The sequence below is a fragment of the Dipodomys spectabilis genome, unplaced genomic scaffold (genome assembly GCF_019054845.1).
Source record: "Dipodomys spectabilis isolate Male_0828 unplaced genomic scaffold, ASM1905484v1 ptg000015l, whole genome shotgun sequence".
Lineage (NCBI taxonomy): Eukaryota > Metazoa > Chordata > Mammalia > Rodentia > Heteromyidae > Dipodomys > Dipodomys spectabilis.
In genome coordinates, this window is record NW_024870692.1 from 9,859,665 (window position 1) to 9,876,063 (window position 16,399).

The window sequence follows — 16,399 nt, forward strand, 5'->3', positions numbered from 1 at the left end:
AGCTATACTTCTGGCACTTAGCACATGTCTGGGATTGATACCCTCTTCCTATTTTGAATGGATGGGTATCTAATCAAAAGAGAAGAAAGCAAGAGAAGCATAACTTCTTACAATGATGGGTACTGTGACGGCATGACATTTATTCCTATGTCATTGTGCATCATGGGAGAATCTCTAAGATTTAATTCTAAATTGACAATGGAAAAGAATTTGTGGCTGTCTAACATCCTGAGGTGTCTCCTGAGGTGTTTCCCACGATTTGAGTGTGTCTCTTAAGTCTATGTGTTGCAGTTTTCATTCATGCATGCTATGATTTGGAGCATCCCTCAAGGTTCTATGTGCATAGGCTTCTTTAAATTCTGAATCTGTCCTATGTGTTTATTAGTAAGGTGGTGTATTAGGAAAGGGAGGAAGATGGATCAGGAAATATCTAACTTATTTTCTTTTGGTATTCATGATTTTTTCCCTACTTATTATTACCAAATTTGTGAGTGGTCTCATTAATAGTTTCCTAAATTTCATCCTGTTTCCTTTTAGATCTCTACAACATGCTGACATCCACTGAGCTACCTAGTTTCTAGCATGTGACTTGAAAACAGTTTAACATATATAATGTATGTATACAAGTGTGTGTGTGTGTGTATATGTGTGTGTGTGTGATGAGCTTTTGTAATTATTACCCTAATAATAATAGAATAAGAAGGTGGGAATACAGTTATAGTTTTCAAGTAAGAAGAAGACATAGAAATGTCATCCAAATTCCTTGATTTTCCCAAGATTAATAAAAGAAATTGACTTGTACACCATCCTACTCATTACTGCGGCCATCATACATAGCCCACAGTTAGCCAATTGTATTCTCAAAGCAGTCATTTACATTGCTATCAGAACACAATTCAGTTCAGTTCTGTGAGATGCCTATTAATAGGGCGCAAGACATTTTTAGTTAGTATCCTTATAAAGTTTGCCATCTTCCAACTGAGATTAGCAATCTTTTATAATTCCAAGGAGGATTATAGTGTACTATAATTTAGGGAGTGACCAGGAAACCTAATCTTGGACACAGGAAAGGAACTCAGTTATTTGCCAGAATCTGAAGATACAGAGATGAAATTTGGCAGAAAATTTCTAGATACACCATAAAACATGTAACAAAGGCTGAGAGTGAGTAAGAAGTATGTGAATGGAACTGTATGAAAGCCAGAAGGAGTTTAAGGAGAAAAGGAAAGAAGGTTCAGAGAGAAAATAAGCTGAGTAAGGATCAGACTCGGGGAAGTTTTATGGACTAGGGAAGGAGCAGATGGATGTGATTGGAAACTCATTGCACCCTTTGAAGCAGTGGAAGTCTCAATCATTTGAGTGTCACTTTCCACTGACTGACAGAAGAGCAGAGTGCAAACAGTCTTCATACTCATTCTGATCCCAGAGCTCAGCAGTGATTATTAGCTAAGTATAGTCATCCAGCAAATCTAGATCAACATGGCCGTATCTCGCTTTCAGACATATGCTCTGGTTGGTTCTGATGATTCCTGATATAATCCCACTTTTCATCTACCCTTCACCTGAAAGCTATCCTGTTTCACTATTTTGCCTTGTTAAAGATCTGCTTCTTGTCCTTGGGGTCTCTGGGTGGAGTTTCTCTATTAAACTTTCTCAGCTTCTGGGAGCCTGTGGAATTGAGTGCTAGGAAGTGGTGTGCTCACTGGGATTTCATTTCTTTTTTAGCATCTCAACTGTAATCAGAATTGCAAAGCAATTTTATACATTTTCAGTCTATATGGCTTTGATTTATTAAGAACCTTTGGACTCTGAGATAACCATTTAATTTCTAACAACTTATAATTGATTTCCCTTGTTCCAGTTGGCATGATTTAATTTTCTTGTGATTTTTGTTACAGGCGATGCAAGTGAAATATCTGACTTATTACTATGTGCTCAAGTGATTTTAATTTTTTCTTTAATTTGTAGTTCTCTCGAGTGTTAAAGAATAGAGCCTGGCCCACCTTTAAACAGGCCAAATCTAAAATCTCTCCACTGCACAGCAGTGATTTCTGCCCTACCAACTGCCATGTCAATGTGATGGAAGTTTCTTATCCCAAAACATCAACTTCTCTGGGGAGTGCATTTGGTGTTCAACTGGATAATAGGAAGCATAATTCTCATGATAAAGAAAATAAATCTGAGCAAGGTAGGTTAGCTTTTCGAAATTTATCAAGTCATGAAGAGTAACTTCTATAAAGAACATATCCCTCACTCTAGCCATTCAGATAATTCCAAGTAAGTATCTAAAGCATGAAATTACAAACCATCAGTTTTGCTGTTTCCTTTTTTAGAGGGTTTTTTATTAGCTTGAGCGATTGGCACAGAGGTTATTAATATAATACATTTGTGCATGATATGCATGTAATACGTCTTAATCATAATCCTCCATCATTCTCCCGCTCCCTCTTTCCCCTTTTGAAACAAAATTGAGCAAGCACAATTGTTCCATTTTTATTCATTTACAAAAATACTCTGAAAATATTTGTCATCCATCACCTGCTCCATCCACCTGCCTCTTTCCAATTAGTACCTACATTTGAGACAGGACCTGTTTCAACTTCTTAATATTCATTTTTGTTAAGTGCCTGTTAATTAATCAAAAAGGCTTCATTCACCATACCATCTTATCTTGCCCACAGTGTACTTATTCAGCTTGATCATAGATAGATAAATAATAGATAGATACAATCTTATATGTGTTTACATATATGTTTATCATTTAGGTCTAGCATCTACATACATTCGAAGACATGTGACCTTTTCTGAACATGGCTTATTTTATGTAACATGATGCTTCTATATTATTTAATTTTAAGAAGGATTGAATGTTCTTGCTTTCCTCAAATGTGTGATAGATCCTAAATTCAAATTACAGTCACTAGTCTGAACTAACCTTATAACTTGGAGAAAAATAGCTGAGGCTCATGAAGACAATATATAAGGCTACTCTACACCATTGCAACAGAACAAGGGTTGAACTGAGTAACTTCTAATTACAATTTCCCATAAACCTTAATTCCTGGATTTAATTCAGCATTGGTTTAACATTATATTTTTATTAAGTTTGGATCAATAAACTGTATTTGGGTGGATAGTCGTAAGTCAAAGGTAACCAATATCACCATGGAATAATTTTAACCCCTCAGGGAAACTGAGCCCTATGGTGTACATTCAGCACACAATTACTACCATGGCAGCACCTTCTGGTCTATCTCTGGGACAACAAGGAGGCCATGGTCTCCGGTATTTGTTGAAAGAAGAAGATTTGGAAACACAAGATATTTATCAGAAGCTTCTGGGAAAACTCCATACTGCACTGAAAGAGGTGGAGTTATGTGTTTGTCAAATAGATGAGTAAGTATTTTATGTCATACTCATAAGTATTTAATAAAAAATAGATGTAGAAAATGACTTTTGACAAATCCATTCAGTTTCTCAATTCTCAGACTTGTACTTCTCCTAGAGATATATTTTTTATTCTAGAACCTTAAAATGATATGCTAAACATTTATTATCAGGGAAGATTATGATAAAATTATGTTTTAGAGAAGAATGCTAAATCTCTGTGTGAAAAATATTACACTGAGAAATATCTGCTGTTTACTCACTATGGGGGCTTCCTTGTTTTCAATGCAGTTCAGGGAATAATATTTGATGTATATGTACTAAAGAGATATTTCTGGACCTTACAAAGTAATAATAAATGCATAACATTATTGTTAAGTAAGCGGATGCAAAGAGTATTTATTTGCAGGACCAGTTCTCTGTACTAATTGAATTAATGGCCTATTGAGCAATGGTCTTAATAGCAAGGCCAGTAATTTAGAAGTTTTCACCTAGATAAGATGTTGAGAGTTGACAAGCATGTTCTGAACTGGATAAAGTCTGATTCTTATTAAGAGTGTGGTGGTTGAAGAATCGCCTGAGCGCTGAAGGGTGATTTGTCACATGCTTCTTTCTGGTGGTGCTTCACATCTAATTAAGGCACCTCAGGATATTTGGAACTGCATGGCTTTGGGGATTGTTGAGTTTCTCATTTTCAGAATGGAGGGATGATAATAACAAATTCCAGGTTTGGAAAAATTAAAGAAAGTAACATTGAAAACAATTAACAGCATGGCTGCTTATAATGATTGCTCATCATCCATTCAAGAAGCAGAAGTTATATATCCAAAGTCAATAGATTTCTGAAAATTATATAAGCATCAATACTCTGTTTTCATTGTAGTGTCTTTATGAAGTGGCTGATTTAAATTGCTGGCACAGATGGACTGTGTGTTTCACATACATATGTCATTCATCCTTCCATAGATAAATGAGATTAGAACTTAGTTCACGCTTTTGTAATCATTAAACCCTACACTGGTAGAGTTCATCTCATTTTTTCTATATATTTTTGAAATTTACTGCTCAAGTAGTAGAGCACTAACCTGAACAAGTAAGCCAAGAAAGAGCATGAGACTCTTGAGTTCAAGCCCCAGTACTAATATTAAATAAATCAGTAAATAAACAAGTAAATAATAAATGTAGAATTTCTGAGTTATGAAAAAAGTCATTGGTGCATCTTTTTATATATATATTTTTTAAAATTATCTTCAAATATATATTTAATTGTGACTTTTTGCAGCTTTGTAAGTGATTTATAATTCGAATTTCATTTTCCCATGCCTAAGGAACTAGTTTTAAAAAGTTAGTTATTCTAAAATGTTAAATGGCAACTTCCCCATTTAGAGATGAACTAAACAGTCTGAGGTAACTAAGACAACATACTATTTTTAAGCAATTGAATAACTACGAATTCTCTTGGAATCCTGGTGAGAGAGAAGGTCACATTTTAGGTCATTGCATTTGTTTTATTTAATAAATGTGATTTCATGACATGGATATTTTCTATTTTAGAAAGTTGTTCTTTTCTGAAGATATTGGGGAAGTGTATAGAATCCTTGGTATAGGGCACTGAATTGTAGTGCCTAGTTCTCAAAGGAACTTTAGAAGAGCATCCAGACCTGTCTCACATTTCCAGTTAGGCCAAGAGCTATTTATTATCTCCACTTTTCTTTAGTCAGTGGCAGGGTTGTTGATGTGCTTTCTGAAACTGAGTCAGAGACAAATTCTTTAATGCATCCACTCCCAACATTGCCCAGCTTTCATCCACATGTCATTATTTTGCTGACTTTTCTTTTTAGATTTAGGTATTTTAGATAAATTTTTAAGGGAAATCTTGAACCACAGAGGTTTGTTTACTTAGTTTAAAATATTTATATTTAAATATCTAGTTGCACAAAGGAGTTTGGATTTTCTTTTAGCTGAAGCTCCTGAAAATTATATTTTTTTTTTCACCCAAATTTCTTGCCAAACTTTCTCTCATTCTGAAAGCTATTTCCCAGCTCTGCATGTGTATGAGGAAAACGATATGAAATGAACAAATGATTGAAGACATAATCTTGGTCTTCTCCATGTAGAGCATATAATTTAATTCTAATTTAAAATTGTTCCTCATAATTCAATCTACAATGTAATCATGTTAAAACAGTCCAGTTGTTCAAGGACCTACATTCTCCATGGCTTTTTGTATTCATAGGTTCTGCAGTGCAGTTGAGCTTAACGAATTATTTAAAAGGCTCGTTAGGAGACAATTTTCTCACCATGTAGTAATTATTCTTATTCAAGCAACAGAAGTAAATCTCAGATGCTTTTCCAGGCTTTAAGAGAAATTGCCTTGTAAGCTTTCATTGCTTGCCTTTCCAGAAATTGATTTTTCTTATGAAGGACCTGGTGCTGAATTTGTCTTTTCCTAAGGTCTGGCTACCTGTCACTTGGGAATACTTGCAGATATTAAAAGTTCTTATAACACATAGACGTTTGCTAAACCCTCTTACTTAGTTTCAGATTCAAATGTGGAATTAGAGATGAATTTGCTGTCTAGTAATATGAGATAAAGTCATGTTATGGACTTTACTGAGGATTATGATTTTTTATTTCACTTTGGGAGGCTGAGTACTTTTTTCTCCTAAGTAGACTATTTCCTGGTTAATGACAGAAGATACTAGAAATGAGTAAAAGAAAAAATAATTCATGAGTAATCCCAAACATTTTATGGAATTTTCAAGTAGAGGATTTGTGAGTTTTCCTTGGAAAGAAACTAATGCAGAGGGCCAGGGGCCAGGTAAGTTAGGAGATACAGGGACAGGCTTTATTTGCTGTGACCAGATGCTCCAGGATTTAGTGAAGAGCAAGCTGCACTCATCAGTAGTGACCTGGGGCTCTAAATAGGAATAGTGGGATTGGTGGTAGAATTATATTTGAAGTTTCCTTAAGCATTTTTTCTGATAAGTGTAAAAATGAAGGCACAGAATCAATATCTACCACAGGTACTTCAGCGCTGGTTAGGGTTATATTATTGCATGCATTCACTTATTACATGTATTTCCTTATTTCCTTTTCACAATCCCTCTGAGATCTGATTATGAGAGCAACGCTGCAATGATTCACAGATATCTTTTTAAATGCATTGCACTTATCGTTCTGAATTCCAGTTCATTAGATTCAAGCCTGTTTGGATCCTTTCTCACTCAGGGCTTTTCTACTTAGTGGAGTGTTTCTCACTTCAGCTCCTCAAGCCCGAGTTCAGAAGTCATCTGTGCTTCTTCTCTTTCCTGTCCCTCCTTCCCCATTCCACTTCAGGTTGTGTAGATTACACTTCTCACCATCTGTGCATGTCTTTTACTCTAGACCGAGTTCGCCATCTCCCTTACTATTGCCACCATAATAATTGCCAGATTGTGCCTTTCTTTCTTGATACATTCTGTATTCAACATTTGCCATCAGAGTCTGCAAGGAGAATGGTGCTGGTTCCTGGTGAAGAGCATTACACAGAATCACACTGTCGTTAAACCATAGTTGTCCCTTGGTTCCACAGACTGGTTCCAGGACTCCCTTCTGATTCCAAAATCCCAGGATGTTCCCTTCCATAAAATGAAATAGTACTTTCATATAACTTACTACCATCCTTCTATATACTTAAGTCATCTTCAGATAACATAATCTATAACAAAATGTATATTCTATGTGAAAAATTGTTTTATTATTTAGGTACTAATGACAAGGAAATATACATATGCAGTACATGTGGAATTTTTGTATAATTTTGATCCAAGATTGATGGACTCTATGAATATTGAACTCATGATGCAGAGGGCCAATTGTAATATCGAGTGTGGTATTGTGCCCTGCCAGTTCCTACATGTTCCGTTTTTGTCCATCTTTCCAGACTCATCACATTGAGTGCCAGCTTCACTAGACACATTCTGTTCCTGGACAACTTTAGTGCCACCTAAGGGTGCCCTGCCTGGTGTTTCCAAGGTGTTTGTGTCCAGCCTCCTAGGCACTCAAGAATCAGGCTAATGGCAGATCTGTGGAGAGTTTTTGCCTAGTCCTCCTATTCATGAAGACATTCTTCCACTCCAGTTACCAATATTGTCTTCTCTAGACATATAGTTTCTATACACCACTTCTGCTTTTACCTCCCTCATTATTTACAAAGGTCTAAAAGTATCACCAACATAAGCAACAAAGGGTTTTGTTCTTGCTCATTCTCCATGCCCATTTTGGGGCACTGGGTTTCTGTTCTACATTATCCTCAGAATTGCAGGAAGGTGTTCTTTGAACTGAAACATCTCTGTTTGTCAAAATATGAGAAGGGACTAGGACAATCTTTGCACTTATGTAGAGGTTTTTCCCTAGAAGTGACCCCCATAATGTTCACTCACCTTGTGTTGAATAAAGCAAGCCATGGCCATGCCTATGTTTGAAGGTTAGAGGAATACCTCACAGGATTGTACCACAGTGACACCCCCCTTAATCTCTCCAGTATTTAAGAGATATCTATTCTTATAACTACATCTATAAATCTCTCTATATATGCAAATATAAAAGGAACAAAGGAGGGTCTGCTTAATTTTCTAAATGTATGTAACAGTATGTCCCCTTATCCTACTTCATAAATGGGAATACTAATAATACACTTTATCACCATTATTATAATAAATTACTCAGTATTAAGTATGTTGAACTTACACCTTTTCAGTAATGTGAAGGATTTCAATGGTTGTTAGCTATGACAATGATGCTATATCTAAAAATATACAGTAGATAGAATATACTGTGCTCAAAAATACTAACCAGCAACAATAGAGTGGAAATTGATATGGAATGGAGTATTGATCTGAATTTTAATTAATGTATTAATTATAGGTAGCTGAATATTGTATGTGAGCAAAAGCAAAAGAGAATACTTTGGCATGCACAAGGCACATTACATGCCTTGATGTTTTCTGGTCTAGAGATTTCATTTAAGAGCGTGGTGTGGATAACAAGGTTCCCTATCATTTGTTTGTAAAACTAAAACCTTGTTCCCTTAGGGTCAGTGCAAGCATGACTGAATCTGTTTAAAATGAGAAGCAAATAAGTGAATGTAATACTTGTAACTCTAAACAAACTATGTAAATCTTCTAATTTAAAAGATATATAAGCACCAAGGACTTCTTGCATAAATAGAATGCCTGTGTATCTTTCTTCATTGTATTCAGAGTTAATCTGCCTGTGCAGTATGGATCTTGGGTAATTGGAGTTAACCTAATGTGTTAATCTTTTGGGTATAAAGAGTGAATAAATATTAAAATCTAGCTTACAAGACATAAAAGTATTTTTTTCTAGATAGAAAAACTGTGTTTCAAATAATTCATAGTTTTCAGTTATTGGAGATGATCACAGAGCCTTGAGCAATGTAACATAGCTCCTTTAATTTTCACTGGTGTCTATAAACTAAAAAATTCTAAAATATTATTCAAATATCACCTCATAGAGAGACATCCCCTCCTTCACTATTTGAAATTGTAGTCTGTGGGTTTTTTGTTTTTCTGTGTATTTTCCTTTATGGTGCTGGGGGCCTTATACATGTTGGGCTAGAGTTCTACCAATGAGCCACATCCCAGGCCCAGCCCTCTTCCTATCCTTTTTTTTCCCCCTTTTACTTTTACTTTTTACATTTATTACTATCTAATATACTATAAAGTTTAGTTGTTTGTTGTTTGTCTCCTCCCAGTGGAATTTATGCTTCATGAATTCTGGTACAATAAATGTGTTTAAGAGTGAAATTACTTAACAAGTATCTATTTAATGTTCAGCACAGGGTTTGATGGTCAGGGATATTTAAGAGATATAAGCTGCTTTTTAACCTTAAAAATAAAAAAAGAAATCATTACATTGCTATGGGAAATGAGTGTAAAAGTATGTGTCAGTGGTTGGAACTGTACACCATAGCTATTTAGTACAGGAGAAGATAATTGTTAGTTTGAGAAGTTTACATGGGGTCTTGGCTTAAATAGAGTTTAATATATCTCCCAAGTTTTGTAGTCTGCTTTAGATTTGCCTAGTTCTTTTCTTTTAGTCTTTCGTGTGTGTGCGCGCGCGCATGCTTGCGTGCGCACGTACGCACGTATGTGTGCATGTGCATACTTTCCAATATTGGGGCCTGAATTTAGGACCTGGGAAGTGTCCTTTAGTGTATTTGCTCAAGGCTGGCACTCTTACCACTTGAGTGACTTTCCTTCGGCTTTTTGTGGTTAATTGGAAATAAGACTTTCCTGCCCAGGCTGGCTTCAAATTGTGATCCCCAGATCTTAGCCCCTTGAGTAGCCCAGGATTACAGATGTGAGCCACCTGAACCCAGATAATTTTTGCCTGATTTTGAGTTAGACTTTTGGAATACCAGCAATGTACAGCTACCCATTTAAACCTTGGAGTAGTAGAATCAATAGTTACTCAAAAACTACCTCAGCAGTTCAGTCTTCAGGTGGCATTGAGCTAAATTGGACAGATTGGGCATCTTTCATTCTGACTGGATTTCCAGTGTGTTTGGGGTGACCTGTGCTTTTTCCTGTCCTCATGTTGATGTGACCCTGATTCAGCCTCTTGCAGTCAGTAAGGCCAGGAATTCTGCTTGTGTGTGCAGCGAGAAGATTGACAATAAGAAATTCTCTGTCAAATGAAAAAGTCAAAAAGCAAGGGTCTATGGGTTTCTAACATTTAAGGCTGAGCCTGCGGGGAGCCTGAAGCACATTGAACATTTGCTTTTAATATTTGGATATACTTTAAAGTGTCCTCTGTGGTAGAGGTGTAATGGTGAGGTGGACAGAAAGGACAGCTGCTAGCTATGAGGGTATACTGCTCACATTTCATTCCTGGTACAACCTTGTTAGGATTGCCATGAGACTACCATAACTTTGTCCTAAAAACAAGGTGATCAATGGGTTTAAGTACTGTTGACTTTCTGACTACTCATTTGTTACTCATTCTGAACAAAAATTAGGAATCACCTTTGACCAGTCCTTTTTTCTTTCTTTCTTTCTTTTTTTTTTTTGGTGCTGGAACTGGAAGTTGAACTCTGAGCCTCATGCTCTTGCATGTTTTCTTTCACTCAAGGCTAGAGCCACACTTCCACTTCAGGCTTTGTGCTAGTTAAATGGAGATAAAAGTTTCACTTTCCTGCTGAGGTTGGCTTTGAACTGCCATCCTCTGATCTCAGCCCCATTGCTAGTAGGATGACAGATATAAGCCACCAGAGGCTGGCTATAAAAATAATAAACTTTCTTTGTCAAGTTTTTTACACAAGAGAATAAATGATGTGAGACTTGGAAACATTGTAGAAATGTTTGTAAGCTCCTCATATGAAATAAATAAGGTAGCTATCTGTGGCAGTGAATTTGAAAATGTGTACTTATTTTTGTATCACATTTCAGTCTTCTGTCTTCAATAACATATTCTCCTAAATTGGAGCGTAAGACCTCAGAATGTGTAGTACCAACAGACAGCGACAATGAGAAAGGAGAAAGAAACAGCAAACGAGTCTGTTTCAATGTGGCAGGGGATGAGCAAGAAGATTCAGGCCATGACACCATCAGCAACAGAGATTCCTACAGGTAACTGTTGAATTTCTCAACCTCATTTCAGCAATTAGATCAAATTGATTCTGCATTTAAGACAAGGTCTTCAATAAAAGTATGTTTTTGTGTGTGTGCCAGTCCTTGAGCTTGAACTTAGAGCCTGGGCACTGCTCCTGAGCTTTGTGCACAAAGCTAGTTCTCTACCACTTGAGCCATACTGCCATTTGTAACTTTTGGCTGATTAATTGAAAATAAGAGTCTCCTGGGCTTTCTTGTCAAGGCTGGCTTGAATAGCAGTTCCCAGATCTCAGCCTTCTAGGACAATATAGCTAGGACTATAGGCATTAGCATCAATTAATAGTTTATTATACAACAGATGGAAAGATATTATAGAAAGATACTATGCAAATATGTATTCAATAGGTTATTCTCATCAGAATTTTTTTTTGTCGGTATGGGGCTTGAACTCTGGGCCTGAGCACTGTCCCTCAGCTCTTCAGCTCAAGGCTAGCACTCTACAACTTGAGCTACAGCTCTACTTTCCAGTTTTTCTGGTGGTTTATTGGAGATAAGAGTGTCACGGACTTTCCTGCCCAGGTTGGCTTTGAACCTCGATCCTCAGATCTCAGCCTCCTGAGTAGCTAGGATTACAGGCGTGAGCCACTGGCTCCCAGCCTCTCATCAGAAAATTTTAAATCAAACTAATAACTAACATTAAAAATCTATTTTAACTAATCCCCACCACAGGGTTTGGCATGGAAAGATATTATGGAAAGATAGTATGCAAATATATATCCAATAGGTTATTCCCATCAGAAATTTTTAAATCAAAATAATAAGTAACACTAAAAATACATTTTAACTAATCCCCACCACAGGATTTGGCAGGTTTAGAGTAACTGCATTTTATATACAAGGAAGCTGCGGAGTTAACATAATTTACCTTGGAGAGTAGGTGATGTGACTTCATGGCTTCTTTTGAAATCACTTTTCCACCCCAGCTTTTTTTTTGTCTCCAAAGAATTTTAATTATTACTAAAGATTTAATAATGCATCACACAGATTAATTACCTTTACCATTTCATTTACTTTTAGCTTCTAAAAATACCAGCACACTGTTAAATAGAAATCCATGGTTTTTCCCTCCAGTGGGAAATTACATCTGAAAATGCTTTTTACCTTATGTTCTCATTATCAGATAATTAAAATTATTCTCCCACTCTCCCAGTAGTCTAAGATAGAAATTCTAAATATAAATTTAAAGTTAAATAAGTCCTTTATACTTACACTAAGAGGTAAAAATAGTTTATCTCTTGCAATATTTTTGAGTGTGGACAGTGTTTGTGGTCATACACAAATATTTAAACCTTTCTTCCTTGGGCATTCAGTGTTACTGGAGACTCGATTGTGCTGTGCTGTGTATGGCAGCAGACAAGGTACCTTCTGAGAGAGCTTAGAGTGTAGCCAGTAATCTATAAGTGAAGCTACCAAAAACAGATGGAAGAAACTATAAAACAGGACTTTGTGTCTGTTAGAAAATGATCTAACCACTATTTTGAAATAAATGATGAAAAATTTTATATGTAGTCTGAGTCCTAGTTTTATAATGACATATTTTAAAAAATCACTTAAGATTCAATTATATTACGTAAGAAAAGTGAAATGCATTTTTATTTACAATAAATTTTAAAGGTCCACCTTTAGTTACAGTAATTTTTTATAAGATGATTTCTTTGTTGCTTTGTATGTCCCTCCCCCATGGTATAACCCCTGCTTTCACTGTATTTGATGTTGGTATAATTTGTGGAGGGGAAGGGAAAAAACAAATCGTTTAAATAGGGATACAGGTAGACCCATTGCAACAATGAGATGCACAAGTCGTTATGTCGAAAAACGAACTTTACAACTTTGGCTGGAGGAAAGGGGTTTGGGGGGCGGAGGGAATGAGAAGGGATGGGAAGGGGAAACAAAGGAGGAGGTAACAATGCTTGATAAGAAATGTACTCATTACCTTGCTCATGTAATTGTAATCCCTCTGCACGGTATTTTCACAATTAAAAAAATTCTATACATAAAATTTTTTTAGTTAAATGTTTACAAGGTCCACCTTTTTTGTAATTGATATGAAACATATCAATAAATATAACTGGCACAAAGTTCTGTAGTGAGAAGTAGCAACATTTGGGCAAACCCATCGTAACACAGTCTTGTTCTTCCCAGCGACTGCAACAGCAACAGGAACTCCATCGCCTCTTTCACGAGCATCTGCAGCAGCCAGTGCAGCTCCTACTTCCACAGTGACGAAATGGACTCAGGTGTGTGGTGACTATCTGTGCTCTTTGAACTCAGTTCTACTGGAGATACCTTGAGAAATGGTTTCTTTGATGCATGTGAATATGTAGTCTTCATTCTTGGTCACCACTCAAGATGCATTTCAGTGTTAAGTGCTCCATAAAGTCAATTTCCCATGCCCAAATATATGGAGAGTAGGTTTAAAAAAAAGTGAAAGAGCAAACCAGTTTTTGGCTTCTGTGTTCTGATCATTATGAATCTACACAAGAAACTGCTTTCCCCACAGCACAGGCATGATTGATTGGGGTCGGGTGAGCTGAGGAGCAGGGAGGATCTTTTTGCAGCAACATTATCTGAACAATCCTTACATGTGGAAGATGGAAGAGAGATTGGAAGTGATCTCTCTAACAGATTACAAATACCTTATTTTGATATGTGAAGAAGACTTTCATCTAATGACAGTAAATCTTAATTTTCATATACATAGCTTATTTCACCATTAGTCATTGGAACAACATGCCATTTGAAAGCACCAATTACATGAGTTTGTACAGTTTCCATTTTGTGTGTCACGTTCACTGTGTTGGGAGTGATGATCTGACATTCAAGCTTTCAGAATTCCTCTTTCAGCATGAGAACTATTATGGGTCAAGAACTTGTTTGGTCTACTCAAAAGCCATAGTAATCAAAACAGCTTGATACTGGCACAAGAACAGACCTCAGGACCAGTGGAATAGAATTGAAAACCCAGAAGTGAACCCACAGACCTATCGCCTTCTAATCTTCAATAAGGGAGCTAAAAAAATAGAATGGAAGAAAGACGGCCTCTTCAGTAAATGGTGCTGGCAAAATTGGTTAACTACTTGTAGAAAACTAAAGCTAGATCCTAATATATCACCCTGCACCAGAATCAACTCCAAATGGATCAAAGACCTCGGTGTTAAAACACACACTCTGAAAACATTACAGGATGAAATAGGAGAAACTCTAGGTCTCCTCGGCACAGGCCGAAATTTTCTTAATAGAGACCCAGTAACACAACAAATCAAAGAAAGGTTGGAAAAAATGAGATCGCATGAAGCTGTAGAGCTTCTGCATGGCAAAGGACATAGCTAGCAAGATCAATAGAAAGCCCACAGACTGGGAGAAGATCTTCACTAGCCATGCAGTGGATAAGGATCTCATATCTATAATATACCTGGAACTCAAAAAATTAAATCCCCCAACAACAAATCCTCAAAGAAACCACTGCCCAATAAATAAGTGGATTAAAGACTTAAAGAGAAACTTCTCTGAAGAGGAAAGAAGGATGGCCAATAGATACATGAAGAAATGTTCAACCTCCCTAGCCATAAAAGAAATGCAAATCAAAACAACATTGAGATACCACCTCACCCCAGTTAGAATGGCTATAATCAAGAACTCTAATAACAACAGATGCTGGAGGGGATGTGGACAGAAGGGAACCCTACTGCATTGTTGGTGGGAGTGTAAACTTGTTCCACCACTTTGGAAAGCAGTATGGAGGTTCCTCAAAAGACTCCACATAGAGCTCCCCTGTGACCCAGCAATCCCACTTTTGGGCATTTACCCAAATGATCACAAACAAGACCATACTAAAGCTACCAGCACAACTATGTTTATTGCAGCATTATTTACCATAGCTAAGATATGGAACCAACCCAGATGCCCCTCAGTACATGAATGGATCAAGAAAATGTGATCTATATACACAATGGAATTCTATGCCTCTGTCAGAAAGAATGACACTGCCCCATTTGTAAGGAAATGGAAAGACTTGGAAAAAATTATATTAAGTGAAGTAAGCCAGGCCCAAAGAAGCATAGGCCCCATGGTTTCCCTTATCTGCAATAACTAGTATATGTCTGAGACAAGCAGAAAAGGTCAGATAAGTTTATGTTAGGCGAAATGAACCCCAAGATAAACATTCAAATGTGTTTTTTTTCATGTGATTGTTTCTAACATATTTATAAGATGATTTCTTTGTTGCTTTGTATGAATGTCCCTCCCTCACGATATAACCCCTGCTCTCATTGTATTTGATGTTGGTATAATTTGTGGAGGGGAAGGGAAAATACAAATCATTTAAATAGGTATACAGGTGGACCCATTGCAACAATGAGATGTACAAGTCATTATGTTGAAAAATGAACTTTACAACTTTGGCCGTGGGGGGTGGAGTGGGGAGGGGTTAGGAAGGGATGGGGAGGGGAAACAAAGGAGGAGGCAACAATGCTTGATAAGAAATATACTCATTATCTTGCCCATGTTATTGTAACTCCTCTGTACAGTATTTTCACAATTAAAAAATCATAAAAAAAGAAAAAAAAGAACTTGTTTGGAATTGTTTGTCTTTAATGTGAGAATATTTTGTGATGAAGATTTTGGATTTCTTGCTTGTTGTGTTTTCCATCTAGGTGATGAACTTCCCCTTAGTGTCCGCATTTCTCATGATAAACAGGACAAGATACACAGTTGCCTTGAGCATCTTTTCAGCCAGGTATGATGGGACAATTATGGATCTTTTCTATAGACTATAGTGTCGAATATCTTCAGATGTATTTTTTTAAAGTTTGGTACTAGAATGAAAAGGCCTCACTTTGTCCCTCTACTTTTTTTTTTTTTTTTAATTTCAGAGAGGTATAGAGATTTCTTCCTTAACTAACTAAAAGGATCGTGGTGAATATCAAGTATTTTATAGTCCTTGGAAAATTCTTTATTTGCATAAGCATTAGCCTTTTGGTGATTTTTGAAGCTTTTGTGGATACGTTAGGAAATTTCTTGCTCAACCAAATTCTGAATTTCCAGAAGTACAATATTATCTTGATACCCATTTCAATTTACATTTTCAATTTACATTTCAATTTACATTTACATGTTAAAATTTGTAGTGTAGAAGGTCTTATTACTTTGAGAAAGGTTTCAATAGCTTCTAGGCTCATAAATAAAGTTTTAAGCTTTCACGAAATAAACATATTAATATGTGATATAATAATAAGAAATCATTTGGAATGTTATTTGGTGAGAAAATGTGTTGATTATAATATTTTATGTAAAAATAGATTTTTTAAACATTCTAGGGTTTCTTTCAAAAGCAATTA

At 36.3% G+C, this 16,399-nt stretch overlaps 1 protein-coding gene across 1 annotated transcript in view; it reads left to right on the top strand.

Annotated features, from left to right (window-relative positions):
- Positions 1 to 16,399, top strand: part of Prex2 (phosphatidylinositol-3,4,5-trisphosphate dependent Rac exchange factor 2) — a 255,031-nt gene that overhangs the window by 159,205 nt on the left and 79,427 nt on the right. The window contains exons 24-28 of the mRNA XM_042666524.1: positions 1,969 to 2,188; positions 3,189 to 3,396; positions 10,842 to 11,021; positions 13,206 to 13,300; positions 15,716 to 15,798. Coding sequence (XP_042522458.1) covers positions 1,969 to 2,188; positions 3,189 to 3,396; positions 10,842 to 11,021; positions 13,206 to 13,300; positions 15,716 to 15,798 — 786 coding nt within the window. The remainder of the gene's footprint in view (positions 1 to 1,968; positions 2,189 to 3,188; positions 3,397 to 10,841; positions 11,022 to 13,205; positions 13,301 to 15,715; positions 15,799 to 16,399) is intronic.